Below are 24,456 nucleotides of genomic sequence, written 5' to 3'. Positions count from 1 at the left end.
AATACTGATTTGAATTTTTCATAAAGTATTTGCCCCTTTTCATTGTGATACGCTTTTAAAAACATTTTTTTGCCATTATTTACTAGTTTATTTATACCCAGGAAAATGTCTTTAATCGGTTTAAGCCATGGGCAACACGAGTTATATGAATCATATTAGAACAATAAAATTAAGTATAATAAAAATATTTTTAATGTTCCTAAAGTTTTTATCATATATGGCGCGGCATCACTGATCAACAGCAGAATTTTGTCTTGAAATAACGTGTCTCCAAAAAATTCCGTTAAACTACCACTCACAAATCGAAATACTGATTTATAGTTGGTTTTTTTTTATTTTTTTGCAAGATATTGGAAATGAACTAGGCATAATTTCCGGATGAAGTATCCCAACAATTAAGCTACAAATATAGCCCTCTAGAATCAGTCGTTTCGTCTACCATAATGACTATCGTAGTAGTCATTACCTTAGTTACGCCGTATTAATTACTGTAGACACTTGAAATTTACACCAAATGTTTATTTCAACAATTCATATACTTGATAAAATTTTGAAAATATTTTGACTAGTTTTAACCTGTGGACGGACATTTTCATTTTTTTTCAATTTTTTTTTTAAAATGTCAATAAAATTGTGTCAAAAAGCATGAAAATGTAATACAAGACTCTTGATATATTGTTACAATACAATAGCAGTTGAAAAATATTAAAAATACATCGGCAAGTTTTTGTTTTATAAGCATTTAAAGTTCACATTTTGACAATGTATATCAAATTGAAAATTGAAAATGATTTCGTAGTTCAAAATATATAAAACTTTCAATTTCTATAGTTCAGGACTGAAAATTTAAAACAAGATCCCATTTAAGCATTTTTTTTCCATAACTAAAAAATAAAAAAAATATATGATACAGTTATTTTTTCCAGACATTTTAAATTCTAATTTGGACAAAATGGCATACTAATACAACACATAACGTTTATTATTTTGTTGTAATTCCGTTCGAAAACAGCCCAATGTTACATAGGTATATTTAATATTTTTGCAGCATCACTGATAATTTAGGAATGATATTAATTCAACTTACCGGCTACCATATTAATAATAAGTAATAACAATATATAATAACAAAATATCCTAGACTGACATACCGTGTCTCCGTTCAGAATCGTTTATCGTATACAATGATTTGATATCTTTGAATTCAAATTTAATACCAACCATTACAGCGACCTCCTACACATTTAATGTATAGCAGAGTGACATCCGCTTACCCGCTTTTTTTTAGGTTGTTTTACTATTGTCGATTTCACATCTAAGCTAACTTCACAAGCTGGACATTTAATGCAAGGGTCCCCATAAGTTGCTTTTTTGATGCAACAGTTGTTTGCACTAGTTCCAAAATATTACCTAAAGATACATAGCCACGGATATTTTTATACACATTTAAATTACACATTTTGACCAAGTTCATCCAAATCCAGAAAGAAAATTTGAAATTTTTTCTTCAGTTAGAATTTAATAAAAAAATGTTTGTTTTCATAAATAACATAAGAAATTTTAATAGAAAATTAACGAGTTTTTATAATTCGTCAAAAAAAAGTTGACACGACAGAATCGTTAATTTTGTATGAGCATTTGATTTTCCATTTTTTACTAAATTTGAGATTCAGCGGTTTTTAATTATTAAATTTGATAATGTATCTAGTATGCTAGGATGACACACCATCTCAACTCAGAATCGTTTTTCGTATACAATAATTAATCACTGAATAAAAATCTAATACATCCATTACAATGACATTCTCGACAACTATACTAAACAACAGCATTGCGGTACCCACTTCTCCACTTTCTTTTTTTGGGGAATAGTAAGTTCCTACACTAGAGTCGCAGGTAAACAATTACATACGTTAGTTCCTACATGGACATATGTAAGTTCCTACACGGTAAAAAACAGGTACGTATGTTAGTTCCTACACTGCGGAAAGGGTTAAATATGTATATTATACACAGACGTATCGGCAATGTTCTGATAGAGTCCATACGACAAACGCATGTGAAAGTTTTCATGCAGATTTTAACTCCAAATTTTTATCACCAACATCCACATATTTTCAAAATTATTGAAATTCTCAAACTTTTTCAATTCAATACATATATTAAAATAAGAACCACAATTAGTAACGAAAAACCAAAAATCAGTAAAAAGTACGCCGAAAAAGAAGATTTCATAAATAAACAAATTTCAGATTATACAACGGACAAAATTAATCAATACGAATATGTTGAGATTTTAAGTTATAGAAATAAATCTCATAAAATATAAAATTTCGTATTTTATGTATTTTTAATTTTTATTATATTTTTTAATCACCATATTATACAATATTTATTTGTGAAAATGCACGATTTTTATTATATTTTTTAATCACCATATTGTACAATATTTATTTATGAAAATGCACTATGACGATTTTTATTATATTTTTTAATCATCATAATATATATTTTGTTTTTTTAAATTCGTACATACATATTTAATTGTGTATAATATACATATTTAACCCTTTCCGCAGTAACTAACATACGTACCTGCAGGTTTTTACCGTGTAGGAACTTACATATGTACCTTTTTCCGTCGTGTAGGAACTAACGTATGTATTTTGTGTACCTGCTACTCTCGTGTAGGAACTTACACTCGCTTTTTTTTTTTTGTTTTTCCGACCTGGCAATTAACATACTTTTAACTCCCCGAAGCTTATTTAGGTCACATCAAAGAATTTTCCAATTAAAGTTGTACAGAAAATTCACAAGCCTGCAGGAATATATTCATTTTTAAGTTAACTTTAAAAAAATAGTTTGGGTGATGGGGAGTTTCAAAAAAATTTACTAAATTTTAGGTTCCCAGTTGATCGATGAATGTATTGATTTTACAACGATGTTTTCATTTTTTTAACCCTCGAGCGTCATAATATGCGTACACCACGCAACACCTTTACAACAGCAGGGCAATAGACGCATATTTTATAAAGAGTTTCTAAAAACTCGACAATTAATGCTATCAATATGACAGTGATGCCAATTATAATTTGTACAATTAAAGACAAATCCATGACTAAATAAATTAAAATTTTTTAGTCATGGATGAATTCCAAAGATATTCATGAAAAATATTAGATAAATATCAAACACTTTATGAGTCAATAAATTGTCTTCAAATCATATTATGCCTTCTGTGAATGGAGCCATAGCCTATCTTGCCTATGTAAACAATTTGAAGCACAATGTATTAGAGACAAGTATCTCAAATGCGTTATCTACGCATATGGGAGTATAATTGTCGCATATTTATTACTTATGAATTACTAGGGAGAATGTAGTTATTGTGATAAACCTGCGACAGTCTACACAAGCATGTGCAGATGATACTTTTCAACTAGACTCGTCGCGTATTGTGCTTCAAATATCTGGACATGGATAGTCTATAGTATATTATCTAAATTCTAAAGAATTTTGCCTTTTACTCTGTGATGACAACAATGATTTGTTTATCAATTTATCATTTTAATAATCACATTCGTAACAACTTTAGGAACCATTGGATGTTTAAATCTTAATTTGCAATAACTATGGAAATAAAGGGCCAGATATTTTATTTTTATTTTTAATAATTATATTATAATTGAGTTTATAAAAATAATCAAATATAAAAATGTAAAAAAACATTTTTAATTTATATAGCCTTTGGGTTACTGGAAAAAATTAATTCAACACTCAAAATATTTTTAATAGTGTGTCTGAAACATAGATAATATACTAATGGACAAGAACTGAGTATAACAACAGCATTATGAACGACGGAACAACATCTCGCAGTCTTGAAGACAGTACATAATAATCTATATAGTATATATCTATATATCTTAACCGGATACACGTCAATTGATCGTAAACAATTGATCGTGCGACAATTGACCGCAAACAATTGATCGCAAGCCAATTGACCGCAATTACAATTTACCGCACGACAATTGATCGGAAAATCAGGAATCGGAATCAGTAATAATTTTTAATTTGAATATATAAATATATTACATTAAGGTAGATATTTAATAAAAAATGTTGGTATATAAAAATTATACGTAATATTTTTTTAAATAAAAACATTTAATGAACCTACATATAATTGAATATAAATAATAATAATAATAAATATGTCACCCAATGGCCTTTGTTGCCGCGGGTTATCTAATGAAAAAAAAAAAAAATAATAATAATAATAATAAATATGTCACCCAATGGCCTTTGTTGCCGCGGGTTATCTAATGAAAAAAAAAAAAAATAATAATAATAATAATAAATACATTAAGGTAGGTCACGTATAATATATAAGAATTAAACACTAAATATTAAACTTGCAATTGAAAATTGTATGCAATGCCACGAAGAAAATCTTCAATATTTGTATAATTGCTATAATTGGTACATATTTTTTTGATTTTAGCCGCTCTATCTCGGTAAATTTTTTTTTTTGGAGGCTCATTGCCACCTACATACTGCTCGATTTTGAATCTGTTTATGCTCTCTTCTTTTTTTAATGCATCTATAAACCGCCAAATTGAAGGATGCTTACCATTTATAAGTGATGTGAAACAATTGTGCCACCCTTCTATAGCATTATTTGCTGTAGCTAAATCTTGGATTACTCTCGAAAAACAATTCCATAATGTGATTGCATATTTTGGTGGTTTTCTTTTTCCTCTCCTATCTAATTTTCCTACCCATGTATTCTCGAAATAATCCAACAGCGGCGCCAGTAGATCCTCATTATCTGTGTAGTAACTTGTAGCTAGTAGTGCATCATAACATTTAATTACATCTGCTTCTGGAATAAATGCTAATGCGGGTAGCATTCGAATTCTTAATGATAACTCTGGATCATTTCGATAAGTTGTCTGTAGGCCCAATTCTTGTACATGACGCCAAATGCATTGCGACATATGAAAAAAACAACCTTTTATCTCTGTATCACAAAACTCCATTTCGATAGCATTTAAAGCTGCTCTTTCATAATCTATCATAATACTTTTTGGATTTAAATTTGGTTTCAGTGATTTTAAAATTTCAAACATGTGACGGTAAGTTTTTTCTTTTTTATCTGGCAGTAATATGTAAACACTAGGAATAACGTTGGAATAATACACCCCGTGTATAGTATATAACTGAGAAAAAATAGGGGGTGCCACTGAAAATGTTCCGTCGCAAAACCAATTATCACATTCGCTCATAAAATCTAAATTTTGTTGAGTTGTAAATATTAAAATACGAGATTCAGTAGGACCACTATCGAATTTTAAAAATAATTCGCCATTAGAGTTATACCTATATTGATCTGGTATAATAAATTCAAAATTACTTGGATTAGCCGGTGTAGCTTCCTCCTTTTGGCGCAAACGTTGAATTGTCCTTTTCAAGGTATTAACACTCGACATTTCCGCGGAAACTGCACTTGTTACCTAATTTAGTTTAATTTTCATAATTAATATTTTATCCATTTCTATGCCACTAAAATATGAATTACCTGCATAACTGTGTTTCCTAAAACTGAATGTGTGCTGAGAGTTGTTTGTGATGCATTTTTCTTTAAAATTGAAATAACTTTTTTTGCTTCGATTTTTGCTGCATTTGGAACGTGATTATTATGTTCAATATATTTGGTGACTTTTTCGTCTATTACGTGTACACGACCTTTACAGTGATTTTTTTTGTATTCTGAACATTTCCAATATATTTTATTTTCATGTTCTCGTTCTTTTACGTGTAAAAAACCTTGATAAATAAGTAAATACTTATTTTTTTCGCTTAATACGTACTCTAAAGCCATAATCTATGAACAATACTTCAGCTGCACGAAGTTATTAGCATACTGATTGGGATTGTGTCAGTACGTTATGTCTATCGAATAATATTACGAAAAATTCCTATTCACCTTGCACTATGAAATAACTTAAAGCTATTTTTGCGATCAATTGTCGTGCGGTCAATTGTAATTGCGGTCAATTGGCTTGCGATCAATAGTTTACGTTCAATTGTCGCGCGGTCAATTGCTTACGATAAATTGACGGTACACCATCTTAACCTACATCTCCGCACTACAGTGCGTACGAGTAATCAAAAAGGGGGGCCCTCTATATTGTTAAGATTTCCTTACACTCATTGGTTGTCTAGTAGTATAAGGTCTATTGTCTGAAATCATCAACTATGGGGAAGGTTTCTGTTAGAAAATTGGATCTTGTCAGTACATTTGGGTACTTGTGGGAGGTAACAATTGAAAATTCTCAATAGGTACTTTTAAATATAATCGGAAAAAAGTAAGCAAGTAGGTATCCGCTGTACTAGGACGTATTGTGTGAGTCACTGTGATAAATTTGAACAACGAAAAACAATTCTGAATGAAGACAGTCTTTACTAATTATTAAATATATTATATTAAATTATTGGTTTTTACCATGGTAATTTATTCTACTATTAGTAGTGTAATAGATTGAATTAATTTTTGCCAATGTGGTATCCATGAGTCACAAGTCACAATAAAATAAATAGATACGTCAGTAACAATACGACTTTTGGTTCGGCTAACGTATCCCATTGTCCCCAGTCATAGCACCCCATTCCATAGGCCATTAAATTATCTTCCAAAAGACAATCTCACGTTATTACATACATATTAATATATTATCTTATATTCTACCAATGAGAAGAGCGAACACGGTCACGGTGCGTGTTACAAAACTGCTGATATACCCGTTTACTTTCCCATGATGTTACCTTTGAAATTCGTGTATATCATCTCTGTTATAAGGAGATGTCACAAAAAAAAAATTCTGGCCTTACTTGAATCTAAAATGTATTACTAACTATTAAGAAATTATTAATTGATGAATTTGCCTCAACAATAATGGTTATTACTTATTAGCGTAAACAGTGATTACATTTTGTTTTTTTTTAATTACAAATGTTTTCTTAAATATAATACAACTGTCTATTACTCAGGTATACGTATACTAGTGTCCCAGGTATATAATAAATACTAAGAAGCAATACTCACTCGTCCGAAAGGTTTCAGGTTGGATTTTAGGTTCAGTGATTGGTACTTTCTTTGGTGGCCTTCCCTGGAACATAATAATATACAAAGCCAGTATAGATATTAGACTATATTATAAGCTATAGGCATAGTTGAACATAGAAATCTAATATTAAATAACTACAATTTAAATAATATAATTTTTGTCCACAGCAAAATCATTTTATTCAATACTGAAATTTTCCGAAAGATTGAAATTTTTAATAAAAATTTAGAACAATTTTGTGTCGTTTTTCTTCGTTGATAATAATCTAATATTACATAAAAAATGAATTGTAACAGAATATATGTATTTTACAAATAAAAATCTTTTAAATTACTACACTTAAAGTAATCGTTTAAACTCTAAAATCTAAATAGTGTTTTAACTTATAAGTAATAAGTGAATGTAGTTAACCTATAATTATTTATTTTTATAAATTATAATATAGTAGGTAAAATTAAAAAATAATTCCAGTTTTTCGATCTCCCAACTTAATTATACCTATTCAACAAATTGCAAAATTTAAATTATTTCATTCTTACTAAATTTTTAAAAGCCACAGTTAATTGTTTAAGATTTTAATATCAGTTAAAATGCTTTCTAGCTGCCACACTACGCATTTTGTAGTGTCCTTCTGAAAAATAAGTCCAACTTCATATTGTGGTTGTGGGACGTGGGAATCAACCTGACCCACCAAAACGTCCAAAACACAAAGTGACAAGATTCTTAAGGAATTTTATTTTTGTAGGTTGACTATCATAGATGGAAATCCTACATTTAAAAAATATTTAGTGAAAAAAAAGATAATGACAACAACAATACATATTGTTAATTTGGTATTCGTTTAATATTTTTAGTCAAATTAAAAATCATAAAATGATGTTATTTTATTATTATTAATTAACTAGAATTATAAAATAAAACAGAATTACATTTAATAATATGTAATTCAGTAAAAAAAGGTGGTAAGTAGGTAAAGCTTTGTTGTACATTTGGTGTATTATAGAAAGTCACTGTAATGGATGTGTTGAATTTGAATCCGATGATATAAAATCTTTGTATACGAAGAACGATTCGACCAAAAATAAAAATTGATTTCGTTGAAAACCAATTTTGTGTAAAAATTCCAGTTTTTTCCTAATTTTTTGTTTTTTTTACTCAGTGCTTATGAAAACGACTGAGATTTCTAAATTTTGACCTTTCGAACGGTATGTTTAATTCCCGACATTTTTATATTGAATCAATGATTAAAATACAAATAATTTATACATTTATGTTTTAATAACATAATAGACCCTTATAAAATGTTGTACTTTCTTTAATTCGTATTCGGATCAGTACCTACACTAAATAAAACAGCAAAGGGCACATAATCACTAGACATAGTTTATTTTCAGATTAATAATATTATTTCACATTTATACCATTTTTGTCGAGCATTAAACAATTTAATACGTACTTTTTCTATTCACTATTAAAGACAATGTATACTATGTATTTGAATAAAATTTCATTATATCCATCACGATTTATTATTACCAAATAAACGTAATGTTATCGCGTTATTTTATGAACGTGGATTGATAAGCCATAAGGTGTAAATAGCGTACAAATTTAATCCAGTTAAACACGCTGCTAGGTTTGCTGCTTACTCGCTAGAGCATGTCAAACACGGCATGTCAAACACGCGACCACCAACGCATTTTCGTATGGAAAACAATTATAATTTAAAGTTAACAATTAAAAAAAAAATTAATAAAAAAAATCGGGCTGATGGTTGACTGTAATGGTTGGTGATTAATTTGAATTCAATGATATAATATATTGATATCATGCATACAAAAAACGATTCTAGGCGGAAACGGTTTGTTAGCCTAAGATATTTTATATTATATTTATATTATCATTATTTATAACTAATACGGTAGCCGGTAGGTTGAATTAGTTATTTTTGCATATTATCTTATTTGTATACAATAATATACTTCAGAAGTTTCAAATATCTACGAATAATATTTTTAAATTACAACAATGTAACTAAAATCATTATTCTTGCTTATTAATTAAATTAATAGGTATGTGATTTCGTCCAAATTTACTTAAAAAAACTGTGTTAGTATATTTTTAGATGTTTTGGTGACATAATTATTTACTTGTGTTCAACTTTGTCTTAAATTGTCGATCCTTAGCAAATAAAGTTAAACATTTTATAAATATTTCACTACAAAATAATTTGTAAATGTTATCAAAACTTAAACTTTAAATGCTTATAATACAAAATCTTGAGTGTATTTTTAATATTTTTCAACTGCTATTTTTTTTACTTAATAAATAAAATTATATTGACATTTATAGAAAACAAAACCAAAAAAATTGAAAATGTCCATAAACAGTTTAAAACAAGTCAAAATATTTTGAAAGTCGTATTGTGTAAGGAAATTGCTTATATTGTTATAAACATTTAGTGAACATTTCATATATCTACGGTTATTTTGTTTTGTGTTACACCAAAATCCAAAATTGATTTTGTAAAAAACTGATTTGCGTAAAAATTCCTGTTTTTCTTTATTTTTTTTTTTTTGCTTTTTCTGACGGTTTGGAAAACTACTAGAAATTGAAAATTCATTTCTAATTGCATGCATCTAAATGATTACTTAATTGAAATTGTTGGTTTTTAATTTCTTTTGTAAAAATGTGTTATAATATGTTATACCTAAAATGTATGAATTATGGCATATTTATTAAAACATACATATTATATAAGATAATAATGTAACATGATTATTTTTGATGTTCATAAATAATTTAATAGGATTTCATACACTAAGTCAATTTTAATTAAATAATTCCTATCTACCTTGGAATTTTTTTTATTACAAACATCAATCTTATTCAAAAATTTTGCCATAGTCCAGCAATTAATATTTTCATAAATTGTATTTGACATAATATATTATACTAAAAAGTGAATAGAAAAATGTTTATAATAATTATTGTATTTATATTTTAGATTCAGAATTTCTACCTTAACTGTAGGTAACTATACTGGATTATATTTTACTATATATAATATCTATTTATATTTATTTAGGTATATTAAGAAATGTGAAACAATGATATGATGCAAGTATTAGTATTGAATTAACTTAAACCAAAAAGGTACCTCAGTTGAATAAAATACAGATGGATTTTTTACTTTTTTCCATGAAAGATTTTTGGTCATTAGGCTGACCTGAGTGATACCAGAGAACAAAAGATATATTAGGCATTTATGAAACAAAACCAAAAAACTTGGGTTTAAAACTACGTCTACCGCAAGATATTCTTCTATCAGACTCAAGCTCAGACGAATATCAACTTTAAATTAATAACCTAAAATACTCATTAACTAACATAATATAGTGTATACATTATTATTACTATATCACAAACTGTATACAATTGTACAACCTTGTACAATATAAGTAATGTGAAATTTCTAATTTCTAACTAGTACAAGTAAGCAAACTTGTAATAGCATATCATATGCTGAAACATTTTAATTTTAATAAATAAAAAAACATCATTTTATAATGTATTTATTATACATAGATAATACATATACAATACAATTTTTTTACATTTATGAAATATTGTATTAAAATGTATGAAAATGAAATAATGAATCATGATATTTTAAACTCATAATATTGTATAAAATATAGGATTATATTAGGAATGTGAATTATAAAATGTATGAAAATAGAAGCATGTATGATTGAACAAATTTATTACCAAAAATTTTTTTACCTGATATTCAGTCATATCATTTGTATTACCAATTACCATTTTCTAAACCAATTATTTCAAAAAATATTTTAAAAAGGGGACTCATTTAAGTGCATGTCAAATATTTGTGTTTGCTCTTAAATATTGTATTTTTAAACTATTTGAAATGTTTTTAAAATACTTACTAAATGAATGTATTATGATTTATATGTAGAATTTATACACAGTTTAAAAAGTTTTTTTTACAACACTGCTTTACCACCAATAATTAAGCAATCAAAATACAAATTTTGACTGCAGTGAATGGTTCATCAATGAAGGATATCTTTTTAACTGTAGTTAAAAATGTATATTTTTTTATTTTAATAATATTTGGACGAGTACTGTGGTAATTTATTGTCTTGCTAAAATTCTACATAAAAAGCTTTATCTGAGTTTTGATCCTCAAACGGGTAGTCAATGCGATCTAGTAGTGAACTTGGTTCGAGTTATATTTTTAATCTACTATAGTTTGGCCAGCGAAAAGTGAGCCGTGATCGTTACGTTCCAAGTGGTGTATTAAAGCGTAATCGCATATAATTGAGGAAATCCTGATTAAATTCGACCACCAGGAGCATTGGTATCGCGGCTCACTTTTCGCTGGCCGTACTATTATAAGCCAAGTGTTATCAATCCACCTTGCTATGTACCTTTGACAAAAATACTGTGCATCAGAGCTGAACATGCACCAGTACCACAGAAAATATTAATTAATATTTATTTATCTACTCTGTACATGTACCCAAGTAAGAGATCGCAATACGAAAAATAGTCGGAAATCGTAAAGAGACTGACGACTGTTTCAGCGGTTGTCATAAACGTTACCGAGTTGGTGAGATGAGTGCAGCGCGCTTAGACCTTTACCAATAGATGGAGACACGGATTAAGGGCACCCCAAGTTTGTTCGTTAAACTCGTTTGAAACTTACAAGAAATATTCATAAATCATGATGTAATACAATGATTAAGTGTGTACACCGTTTTAAAAAATAACTATACACAAACTGTTGTGAGTATGTGACCTACACACATGCGCAGAAGAGCGGGCTACCACGATCACCGTTAACCGACGTTCACTATCATCACGCGACATATTTTGGGGCGGGTTTCCGATGTACACGTTCGCTTAAATCCTTTGCTGTGATTGATTGATTGGTCAGGTTACCACACGATTAACCACGTTACCGTTTTGTTGGACATGGCTGAACATTATCCGTGTGCACGGCAATACGGCACACGAATACAGCGTAAACTCGCCTTAAAGCGCGACGGCAGTCCATGGTTACCAATGCAACCCAAGCTCCGGTTGTATAGTGTATACCACGAACATATAATAGTAAGGACTGGCTACTGCAGCTCGACCAGTGTGATTCGCTTATTGTCGCCATTTCAATAATAATCCGCTAGGGTCGCTACTGTGCGTTCGCCCTATTGCCGCCCACGAACATATAATAGTTGCCGCCAATGTAGAAGCGTAATTAACGTATACAAACAAGTAATACTTCGAATTTACCAACTTCAAATTGAACTGCATGATATAATTAATTATATCATGTTGTATAGCACCTATATTATAGTATAACATTTTTATAATCTTTCTTTATGAGTATTTTCACCGATTACAAATAAAATAAGAGTTGTTATTATAATTAATAATGATTGAAATTCGGGAATAGGATTATACAAATATTTTAATGATTATTGTCATACTTTCATAAATCATAATATTGAATACATCAGTAGTCAGTACTCAGTAGACTGGTGCAGTTATTTTGTTAAGGTTAAGTAATAATGATTTATAATATTTATTACAAATTTTCATTATAGGTAGGTTCATCAGAAAATATAGTATTGAAATTATAATATATTGTACCCACTGCATACTTGTTAAAACTAAATGAAATCAAGAATTAAAAAAAAAACTTTCTTAAATATCAAAAAAGCCGTATTTTTTTTAAGTATATAGCAAAATAAAAATATGTTGTACCTAATAATTAGTTGAATATGTAACTTATTAATATCTAAAATAATTTATCCAGACCAGAATAAAATTGACTATTTTATTAATGTAGGCATGGGATGATAAAATAAAGGTAGGTATTAAAAAATCAGAAAATAAAACTAGTAGGCAATAGTTAATTGAAAAATGTCTACAAAACACAAACTCTAGTGATGAAGCATTAATTAATTTTTTTATTTAAAACATTTGGTACTATGTACAAATTAAGTTTACTTAACTTAAATAAGTAATGCCTAACTTAAAGTAAATTTTGAAACCCTTTTTTTTATCATGTTTTCTTATTTTGTTTCAGTATTACATTTTTGGGAAAATTGCCGCATTCTCATATTAATATAATATCTAATTGCAAGAGCAATTATTTTTTCGCTATGCTGGAAACATGGAAAATAAATAACATTGTTTTTTAATAATTTATAGCTGGATCTTTTGGGGCAGTGAAAAAATGGTGTTTATTGACACAAGAATCGTAACCAGATTTACATCCTGGTACGATGCACCTGTGTCCCGGCATGATAAATAATAAAATAAAATTAATATAAAACAATTTTACTATAAACTACCTAATAGTAAGTTTTCACATATTTTTACGTATCGTTGTTATCGGTTGTTGCGATTTTGTTGGGCGAACGCACATGTGGCGCTCATAGCGGAATTTCTCTATTGTGGCGACGATAATCGAATCATAATTTTATATGGACGGGATAGCAGAGAGCAGCTGCTGCTGCCCCGTGTTGTATACTCTATATCTACATCTTATCTGTGGCATACTCCGCGCATTGCCGCCTGCCGGGCGGCAGATGTTTTCTCGCAGCTGGCTTCTGATTGGTTCCCTTAAAAACTGGTGGCCGTCACACAGCGCGGCGAAGTGAGTTGTGTTGTTTGATAACTACGAGCGCGACCAGAGTCGACGTGTACAAACGTCGAAAGTGCGACTATGGCGATCGGTGCGGCGAAAGGAGTTGTTTTCGCTGCGCGGCGGGTAGAGCAATATACGTACATTGTATACAACTGAATTATCAGTTACTGGTTTCGTTTGAGAACCCCTGTCTAACGGTGGGGTATTACTCGGAGGTCGCGGGGTTAAATGGCCACTTTTTCTGGTTACCTAATCGTAAATAGTGAATACGTCGGCTACTCGGCTATATGGCATATTATGCCTGTATCCATTGTCGTTTTATAAGCGTTTGGATAATCCCCGGTAACACAAGAGACTAGACACAGCCCTCTTTTACAGCGTTAGGTTAGATACAAAAACTGACATTAACCCGTTCCACATTGGATCGTAAATCGGGTACACAATAGCGTTTTCGTTGTGACAGAATAGTGTGCACTGAAATTCCGCTGCTACTAGTTTTTTTATAAACCCAATTCTAAAAAAACATTATTATTATCAGATACAAATAATAAACATAATCATTATGATAATAATATGTCAAAAGGGGAAATCAGATAATAATGTGTAGCGTTTAAAGGGAGAAACAGTTCATAGTAGTTATAAAATGCACGAATTCGGCGGTACAGAGAGTGCGTACCGAGCGCACACGGGTGTTGTCGACGCAAATAAATCGGATACGAAATACTGCAACTTAAGTTAACTGAACACAAAACGTACGTCAAATCGAAAACGACATCGGTAATCGGACGAACGAAAAAAATTAAAAGGTTTTCAAATCCCTCCGTCCGGGCTTAGGGCAGTCGGCATTTGCCGGCCGACGCCGCCGTCATTCCAAACAACGGCAGTCCGGCTTCGGCCGTTCACTCGCCGTTCGATTTCACACGAAATAGCTCAGTAAGATTGTGAATACACACGAGTCTCATCTATACTGTTGGGTCACTGTTATAATTTACATCGAAAATCGTATAACGCTTTTATACGTACCCTTTTTCTTCCAGCTACCGGCTTCCGCGACATTACCATTCGATATATTACTCGACGATCTCGAAGCGTCCGTCGAACGTAACTGGTAAAACTTTTGATAATACGTTACGAATGCGAGTAATGCGACGGTTCGCTTTAGGCTGCGTACGCAATGCGCATCGTGCTTAACGTCGGATGGCAATAATAATTTAACGGTCACTGCGGCGACTGACGGGCAATAATATTTTAGGCGTTGCGGATTCTGCGACGAGACTACGATAGACGGCGGCACACTGCCACGAATCACGATGGCGACTCGCACAGTGCACACTGCTTTGTACGTTGTGCCTTCGGCTCTGCGCGTACGTGTTTTCTTTAAAAGAATGTAACATCCCCCGACCAACCCGCAGTGCGTAGGCCTGATGTTCCCCCACCAGCAGTGGCTTTCCGTCCAGGGAATCGTCGTCAGGGCAGCGTTCACTGCGAGGCGCGCAAACATTTGGGACATGGACGGCCGGGCACGACGACATTTTATAAATTCCATGCTTGTTATACACCCATAAAGAAATGGACAATAGACAGGGGAGTTCCGGGTCCGACATAATGGTTAATGGAATAAGCTGGTTGCTATACTTCTAGTGCGACAATGGAAACAATTTAATGACAGAGATAGCAATGTTTGGAAAAAAGGTATCACAGGTATTTTATCATCTGTTTCCAACGACGTTGTCACTTACCGACTTATTTTATTATGGGCATGGGGAACGCACTATATTTATATACGTATTAAAATGGATATAGGGTACAATGTACATCAAGATAAGTTTTGTAGGTAGCTGCCGCAGGTAAAATGACTTGTAAGCATATATGTAATGCTGAAGCTGCACCGTGTTGATAATATTATATAACGTATTGAAGAAAATAATATTATCATTTTAAAATCGACTTTTTTCAATAATTGCTCTCTATTTAACACGTCTTACTCGCTTACTTATCACACATTTTGTTCGTTATAGGTGTATGCAAGCATCACGATAGTTATGTTATAACTCAAGGCCAAGACATTTATTCCAAAATACTTAAACTATAAAGTTGATAAAATAATAAATAATAATTACAAATTAAATCCTAAATAGTAATATTAGGAGATAATGAAAGATTTCCGATTAAGAGGACGCTACGCCCGTAAGTGCGTAAGTGTTGTCTCCGTCTTACAAGATACCTATGCAAAACACGATAAAAACTGTACTTCGCGGCTAAGAACCACTCAGATCTCAGAATGTAGCTCAAGCTAAGCATCCAAATTTTCACACAAAAAGAGAAAAACATTTACTATGCAACGTTGTTTTTGTGTTCGATATCAGAGCTAAAAAAAAAGTTAAAAAGAACATTTTTTGTATTGATATTGAAAATTAAAAACTACGTTGCACAATTAATATACTCCTCTACATTATGTGAAAAATTGGATGGGTGTAGTGTCATCTTAATAATAACGGATGACGATGAAAACGATTTTATACCTTCTTGTTCCATTTAGCTATTTATTAATAAGGTAGGTACGCCTGTACATCTGTTTTTGAGTACAATATAATGTATTCAATATTAATTAAATAATAAATACTCTATATTATTACTAACCTAAGTTAGGTACTTTTTAAGAAAAAAATGCAAAATTTGATTAAACTTGTGGGTTATAGATGCAATTGTACATCTTACATCTAGTAATTAAAGCTTGACACTTTTTGATCTACTATTAATTTTTAGTCTTGTAAATAAATATCATCGATACAATAATTTTCACTGGATTAAAAAGGGTTATAAATCAAAATAAAATACATGATGTACAACATTTTTTTATACACATTAATTAATGTTAAAATTTGGACGAAGAAAATTGCTATAAAAATATTTTGAAACTTATGTTTATTTAATTTAATATACCTATATAATGGTAATCGGTAAAAAACGACAAGGACAAAAAGTCAAATAAAAAACGTTACGGTAAAAAAGGGGAGTCAGAAAAAAAGTCCGGGGAAAAAAAGTACACGGAAAAAAAGTCCGATTTAATTTTTTTCGGAAAAAAAGTCCGTCAAGAAAATTATTATACGGAAAAAAAGTCCGGTTTGATTTATTGTTTCATAAAAAATTAACGTTGTTATACCATCTACAGAAATAGAAGGTATTAAGGTAAGGTAGCCAAATATAAAACGGATGATACATGAAGTCATTTTTGCCAATGAATAAAGTTAACGACGGTTTGTACAGAAGAAGGCAAGAAGCTACATAGGTTCTTGATTATTTCGATTCCACATATGTCAATGGTACATATAGAAAGTCAGGAAAAAGTATAACTATAAAATTAAAAAACATTAATCGTTATTTCCACCAGAAATATGGAACGTTCACGAGGCTACGATAAACGGTCAACATTGTACAAACAATATTTGCGAGAGTTGGAACAACCATTTTACGCATTTTGTCGGACACGCGCACCTAACCATCTGGAAGTTAATTTCTAAAATGCGTATCATCTCCTAAGTAGATAGAGCTAAAACAGCGTTACAAAAATTAGGTGAAGGGATTCCAACACCAAAAAAACGTACCGGTGAACGTTTAAAAAACTTATGTTCTGGAGTGGCCATTGACGAAATATCGGTGGAAGAATTTTTAATTAATATTGGCCATTGCATTCGAAAACGAAATAAATATTAGTTTTAAATTTTAATTATTTATAGTTTTAAATTAAATTAATATTATATATTATAAGTTTAGTAATTCTATTTTTTTTTATATATATTTATTATTTTTATTAATTATGAAATAATAAATCAAACCGGACTTTTTTTCCGAAAAAAATTAAATCGGACTTTTTTCCGTGTACTTTTTTTTCGGGATTCGTAAAAAAGGATACTAATAAAATATAACACAAAAAAAAGATAAAGTTACAAGTTACTATAACTAATATAGTGTGTATATAGTAATATTGTTATTATTATTATTATTGTAACTTGTATTATAAAATCGCCACTATAGTTAACAACAACAGTAGACATTGCCATCCGACTGTAAGTAGCGAATAATAAATCAAAAAATTACCTAAAAATGCATTAAGAACATTACAAAAAAAAACAAAGATTTAGGTATACAGATTATAGAGTTACAAAATTAATTAAAAAATAAATGTGAAGAATATTCAGGTGAGGAAAGAGATATCCCACATTTTTCTTATCAATAGGTACATTTTTCTATCATATTTTTTTTTGTAAATTACATTCACATAAATAATTTACAACCATAATCTCTTCGTCGAAGTTCCGAGGTGGTGGCGGCTGTACCTACTCGTATATAATCTCACCAGAGCCGCTACCGCAAAACTTTCGGATAGAGTTCCAATCGCTAACATTCAGACGTCGTTCATTTGCACACCATACTGCCAGCAGTTCCCCCGCGCTCCAAGTCTCAGAGAAGGTTTCAATGTTTAATAAGTTTTAGAACAATTGATTGGTTTGCCAAAAATAATATAATTTACTAAATATGGCACTGCTTCAAAACAGTTATAAATTCTAATATAATAATAATTTATTTCACCAATAACAGCAATGATTACAATATTAGAAGAAATAACAATAACAGTACCTATCGGTATACTCATTATAGCCTATAGCTGTGACATGAGTAGGAGTTATAAATAAAATATTTAACAGAAAAATTAATAATATAGCAAGGAATACGATTAACAATTACGAGTACTTTAAATAAACTTAAATAAAAAGTTCATCTGAACTTACAACTAATTTAGCTAATAATGTTGATTATACCAGTTTAAGTGAAAGATTTACAAAATCAATAGTATTAATGTACTGTTTAAATAATATGTAATTGTTATCAAAAGTAAATTAATTAATTTTGAAAGTAGTACAAATTTTACATAACACAAAAAGAATACAAAATCTCTTAAAATTAGTTCTAGGTTTAAGAACAATAATACCAATAGAATGTACTATAATTATGTGTAGATGTATCAATAATATTCTTGTAATTAAATATAAAAAGGCAGAAATAAATAAATGTGGCTTGAAGGATCCAAAGTTGACTTAACAACAAAATTAATCTATTTTTTTCAAAATTATTACTGATATAAAATTCAAGATGATAGAACCTGCTTACGTCTGATATACAATACTTCGAGAGGATTTTGATTTTAAGCGTTCCATGGCACGTGTACGTGAGAAAACATAACCCTAATCCCTCTCGCTGTCAAAGGAGTCAAAATAATAGGCTTCATAATACATTTAAATATGTTTACAAAATTATTTTTACCGAAGCAAGCCGAGTACTCAAGCCAGTTAATTGGAACTCGTAAAGATTTATTTTTCTCTAAACAACCATAGTGTGAAATCGCCTTATGAAATACAGTCGTCGGTAGACTTGTATCGAGGGGTGCGGCAATACTATCCGGAGGTGTACATGTCATTGATCTCTGAGGGTAACAAACGGGCTTTGTCTGACTGCCGTCGATGATAACTGGTACCATTAGTTTGGTTTCCCTAAATTAAAAACATTTAACTTATAGTTGCTCCTTGCCGGTGTACATTATAGTTTACAACACGAAAAATATTTGGTGACCGTCACGAACCTATCTGCTGTTTCGTTGGCTAAGCAGCTCATTCGGATTCCAACCCGTGTACATTTAATAAAATCGTATTGCCTACATCACGAAATGTATTCGGTATATATTTTTGATATATAAGCCATCCGCTTCTGCTTTACAAAAATGTCAATTCCAAACTGCTCTCATTTTACAAAATTTGAATTCCCAAACGGTTCTCGTTTTTGACAACACAAATTCCTTCCCATTTCATACAGACTTAGGACAGTAAGGACTAAGATTAAAATATGTTGAGGTTTTTTAAATTTTATATTGAAAGTAAATTATAAAAAGCGGCGTTCTATAAAAACGCATGGGTAGGTTATCTGCAGCAAAAATGGCAATTGCCGAATTCCGTCAAACCTAAGTATTACATTTAAACGATATGGCTAATTATTTTGGTATGTCTCAAGTGAGTCCTTAATTCTATCACTAATAATATAAATATACTATAATAGTAACTATAATATTTATTAAATTAATTATGGTCAATGAAAAAAAAATTTAATTTATCGAAAAAATACAAGACTGAACGTTTAGAGCCGTTGCTACTCTTCGCAATCCAAAAATATCTGTCGAGTGAATTTCGAATAATAACTTTAAAAAAAATACCTAAAAATATGATGCTGAGAATTCAACCCCGAACCAGGGTATGATTAGGTTAACCTTTAAATTAGTTATTATTATTTATTAACTACCTATTAACTATATAGGTACTTATAATAAATAATATTTCTATTTAAATAATAATTTTTAAAAAATAATTAATTGGTATTGTTTAATACGAGGTATGTAGTTTCTATTTCAATTAGTTCTTGATTTTTATGTAAAAAATATTATGTAGAAATAAAAAAATTGTTTTCACATTTTAGTAACTATATAAAATGTAAATTTTACAATTTTTTTTGCATATCAATCCTGTATTTAGAAATATATTATTTAACTCACTATATAATTGATTCATTAAAATTATGTTTTTAGTGATGGTTAGTGTAGCCCGACATGCGTTTTTTGACACACGTGCCTTTACTCTACTCCTAATTAGTAATTAATAAATAATAATTCATAAATTATTATAGCCATTATCAGCAAGTTTATATGCGGATGCTTAATCAATAAAAAGCATTTTTGTTTACCTATATTTATTCAATGAAAAATGTAAAATATAAATAATTATATATCTGAATATGGTTTATGATTAACTATTAATTATATATTAAAACAACTAGTAATAGTAAAAATAATATACTACAATAGCCATAACTATATATCATAGAATATATTTAGTAATAAAGGCTGATATAATAAATAGAATCATATAGAATCGATAAAATTATGATCAGTGATCAATGACTCTATAACTCAATAAACTTGACTTGAAAGGTCAAAATCATCTGTACAACACAATTCTGCTGAGCATTTACCTTCCCTTTTTGGATTTTTATAATATTGTATTCACTGAAATGTCGAGAAAATTCGTTGGACATAAATCCGAACAATAATAGTAGGTATGTACTACATTAATATAAATATAAAAACGGTTAGGTTAAGGATAAAATACCTACACATTTCTTGCAGACAATTGAATTGAATCCCAAATTTAGGTGGCCGATATGAGTACCTTAAGCCCCTTAAGTACCCTACCCTTGAAGATACCATTAAACTGGTTTCTCACAATTGAAATTCTATAGTGGCTTCCTGCTGCTATACATTTATTATAAAAATTAAGGTCGGGTGCGTCTGCTTTTTTCAACTGCGACCACATAGTGGCGCCGCAAGACATGTATATACTGTACAATTTGATCACATTTACCAACGCCGTATTTATTGTGTAGCAGCGGCAAAAAAACCCACGTGTGCAAAGGGCCTACAACATAGGTTAGTAGGTTACAGCATATAGTTGCAATGAATCACGGAAAAAAAGCCTATGAAAAAAAATATAAATATAAATACATGCATACATAATATCTTGTGTTATAACTTTATAAGTTATAGTTTATAATTATAAATTGTTTTAAATTATATCATTAACTAGTTAGTGATATGTATAACCTATTCCGTCTATATTAAACTACATTTATACAAAAATTATACAACTATAAAAATAACAATATTATAAGTTCATACAAAACTGATCCGATGGTAGTACCTATAATATTAGTTCGTTGGTTAAGTTTAATACTAGGGGAATGAATACACATTGCAGCAGCGGACCCACTACTGTTTTTTTTTATCTTATTGATTTTAGTAACATCGGCTACTAGGCCATTAGTTATTATTATTATTTATTATTATATATTATATATTATGCACTATTTTTGTATTATGCTTTTTCAAATTATAATCAACGAAATATTGTAAAAATATAAAATAGTACAAATGTATGGCACTAGCATGGATTTTTATTTCCGTGGACTTTTTTCCATTCATTTATTTTCCGGGCTTTTTTCCCGTAGGCTTTCTTTTCACCTACCAGTTACAATTGAAGATAGGTATTTAAAAAATAAAAATGTTATAGTCGTCAAATATTATTTTAAATAAAATTACAGGGTTAGGTTAGGGTTAGGTTTGGATATAAGGTTAAAAGTATATACAGGCGCTTTAAAGTAAGTATTTTAATATAAGTTCTAGAAACTTACCAAAATTCACCAGTAAAAACTAGTCTAACGATTAGATAACCCTTATAGAAATTGAATTATGACGAAATAATTTTGTCAGATGAAAAAAAATGCTTTACTTTTAAAATGAAAAATCATAGGAATCGTTACATAATTTGTTTGTAATTAAATTTGAAATTGTTTAACTGTTTATTTTTTTTAATTGCTTCAAATGTAATTAAATTTAAATAATTTACCAGATAAAATGTGTACAGTCATTATTGATATTTATTATTTTAAATTAAAAATTATATTATGTGTTTATAAGAAATATCTTCTGGAGATAGTTTGAAGTTCCGCTTATATATATAGAAACATGTTTTCGTAATTCCAATAATACGGCTCATTGAATGGATTAACAATAAAAACACTGTTACATTAAAATTGTATAAGATAAATTTGTCTAAAATCTTAAGAAATCGACATTATTCAATGATTGATTAAATAATTGAAATTATAAAAAGTATAGAAAAAACTTAAAATTAATCATATAAAATATTAAACGATTAAAATAGAATATCAAAAATCGGGCTTATTACGATTCTAGATAAAATTGTCCTATACATTTTTTATAATGAGAGCTATTAATTACTGTAAAACCATTCAGTTAGATGTTTTATCGGAAGTATAAAATTATGATTTTAAGTAAAAAGTACCGTTCGACAGTGCCCTTCAGCACTCACCAGTTGCGTTCGATACCACAACTACAATGACCGCGGTATAGGTCAAAACCAGTTTTCCTTTGTTTCCTTGTGCATAATAGTGGCCGTCGGTAGAATGCCGAGAAGAAACCGCGATGACGGTACCAGGGCCACATGCACGAAATCAAAAAAGAAGGTTCATATACTCCATGGAATCTATCACGTTCTTGATACTTCTCAGACTATGATACTACGAAACTAAATACCTATCTAAATAAAAAATAATTTTAAATGGTTAATTTCTGTATTTAAATTCTGAGTAAAGATATTTTAATATTTTACAGTGGTCAATGAAGTATTGATGTATGTTGTTTTTTCGTGTGTGATGAGTGATGATATTTTTTATTGCAGAAAAAATGTTTTGATTTTCAACTTCAACAATTATAGTTCTGGTAAGAAAGTAAATCTAGTTGGTACTTTAGCGACGTAAAAATAAAAATTCCCAGTACTTTTCAGAATAATTAGGAAATATATGAATTTGTACGTAAAATTAGTTTTCCACAAAATTGAATATGTTTTTTTCATGTCACTCAAAAACTAATAACGTCAGTTACTATAACCTAGGTACTAATGTTCACCAAATGTTTGTATTAGAATTTTCTATACAAGATTAAATTTTCGAAGTATGTATATTTTTCCTTTTTAAACCATTTATTTATAGACATTTAAAGTTTTTTGAAATATCTTCAGTTTTTTTTCTATAAATATTGTTGAAAATAATCTTCACTTGACTTAAAACTATGAAAATTTACCATATAACGTTCGCCATAAGCTGGCCATCTACCTTTCCAAAAATATCAAAAATACACATGGTCACAATATTTTTGATGAACATTTTTAATTAGAATTTTGATGAAAATCGTCAAAATCACGAAAGCTTTCAAATTATTTTGGAGTTATAAATTCAAAGATTTCAAAATGTAATGCAAGATTTGTCATAAGTTTTTCTACTAATAACAAAAAAAAATATTCTGTAAATATCGATAAGACTTTTTTCGCCTTGTTCAAAACCGAAAAAAGTTAATAAACCAATACAAAAGTCTTCAAAATTTGTTATTATTTATAGCAATTCAATAATTTTAAAGATACATAGGAACGATTTTATTTATAAGCATTATTTTTAACTTTTGACAAAATTCGAACATTTGCAAATTATTTTGCATTACTAATGTTGAACTTTTTTTTTAGGGTTTAATTATCACTTACCACAGAATAGGATAAATTTATATTTACCTCGAAGTTGATCGTAATAAGTTCTTATGGTCTATGTAGCATTAATATTAAAATAGCACCGCCACCGTAAAAAAATACTATAAATCCACTAGTAGGCACAGCTAGTAAAAAGAAACTCGCACAAAAAAATAATTGCTAAACAACTAAATTATTATCATTACAATTCCCATTTTCATTTTTTATTTTACTTCTGTTACACAGTTAACAAACAACCAAAAATTTAGTTTTCGATGACGGTTAAAAAAGTTAAAAAGTTGGAAAGCGACCGTTTCCGTCCAGCGGGTGGTAAAGTGGAAATCCCCAAAAGTCCTTTGCGTATTCCTTTCACAGTTTCACAACCAGAAACTGAAATGTATAAGTATAAACTATAAGTACCTCAGTCTTTACAGAACATAAACTTTTG

At 29.6% G+C, this 24,456-nt stretch overlaps 1 protein-coding gene across 3 annotated transcripts in view; it reads right to left on the bottom strand.

Moving 5' to 3' along the window:
• Window positions 1-15,129, bottom strand: part of LOC111035438 (activating transcription factor 7-interacting protein 1-like) — a 37,128-nt gene extending 21,999 nt beyond the window's left edge. Inside the window, exons 1-2 of one of the 3 annotated variants that reach the window (XM_022317055.1) lie at window positions 14,836-15,129; window positions 7,112-7,175 (exon numbers count right to left, since the gene is read on the bottom strand). In XM_022317055.1, the coding sequence (XP_022172747.1) occupies window positions 7,112-7,175; window positions 14,836-14,874 (103 nt within the window). In that variant the 5' untranslated portion in view covers window positions 14,875-15,129. The remainder of the gene's footprint in view (window positions 1-7,111; window positions 7,176-14,835) is intronic. The other 2 variants (XM_022317054.1, XM_022317052.1) reach the window with 2 other exon arrangements.
• Window positions 15,130-24,456: the final 9,327 nt, after the last annotated feature.

The sequence above is a fragment of the Myzus persicae genome, unplaced genomic scaffold (assembly GCF_001856785.1).
Source record: "Myzus persicae strain clone G006 unplaced genomic scaffold, MPER_G0061.0, whole genome shotgun sequence".
Taxonomy (NCBI): domain Eukaryota; kingdom Metazoa; phylum Arthropoda; class Insecta; order Hemiptera; family Aphididae; genus Myzus; species Myzus persicae.
The sequence above is the reverse complement of the archived record's forward strand: the minus strand, read 5'-3'. Positions and strand labels throughout refer to the sequence as shown.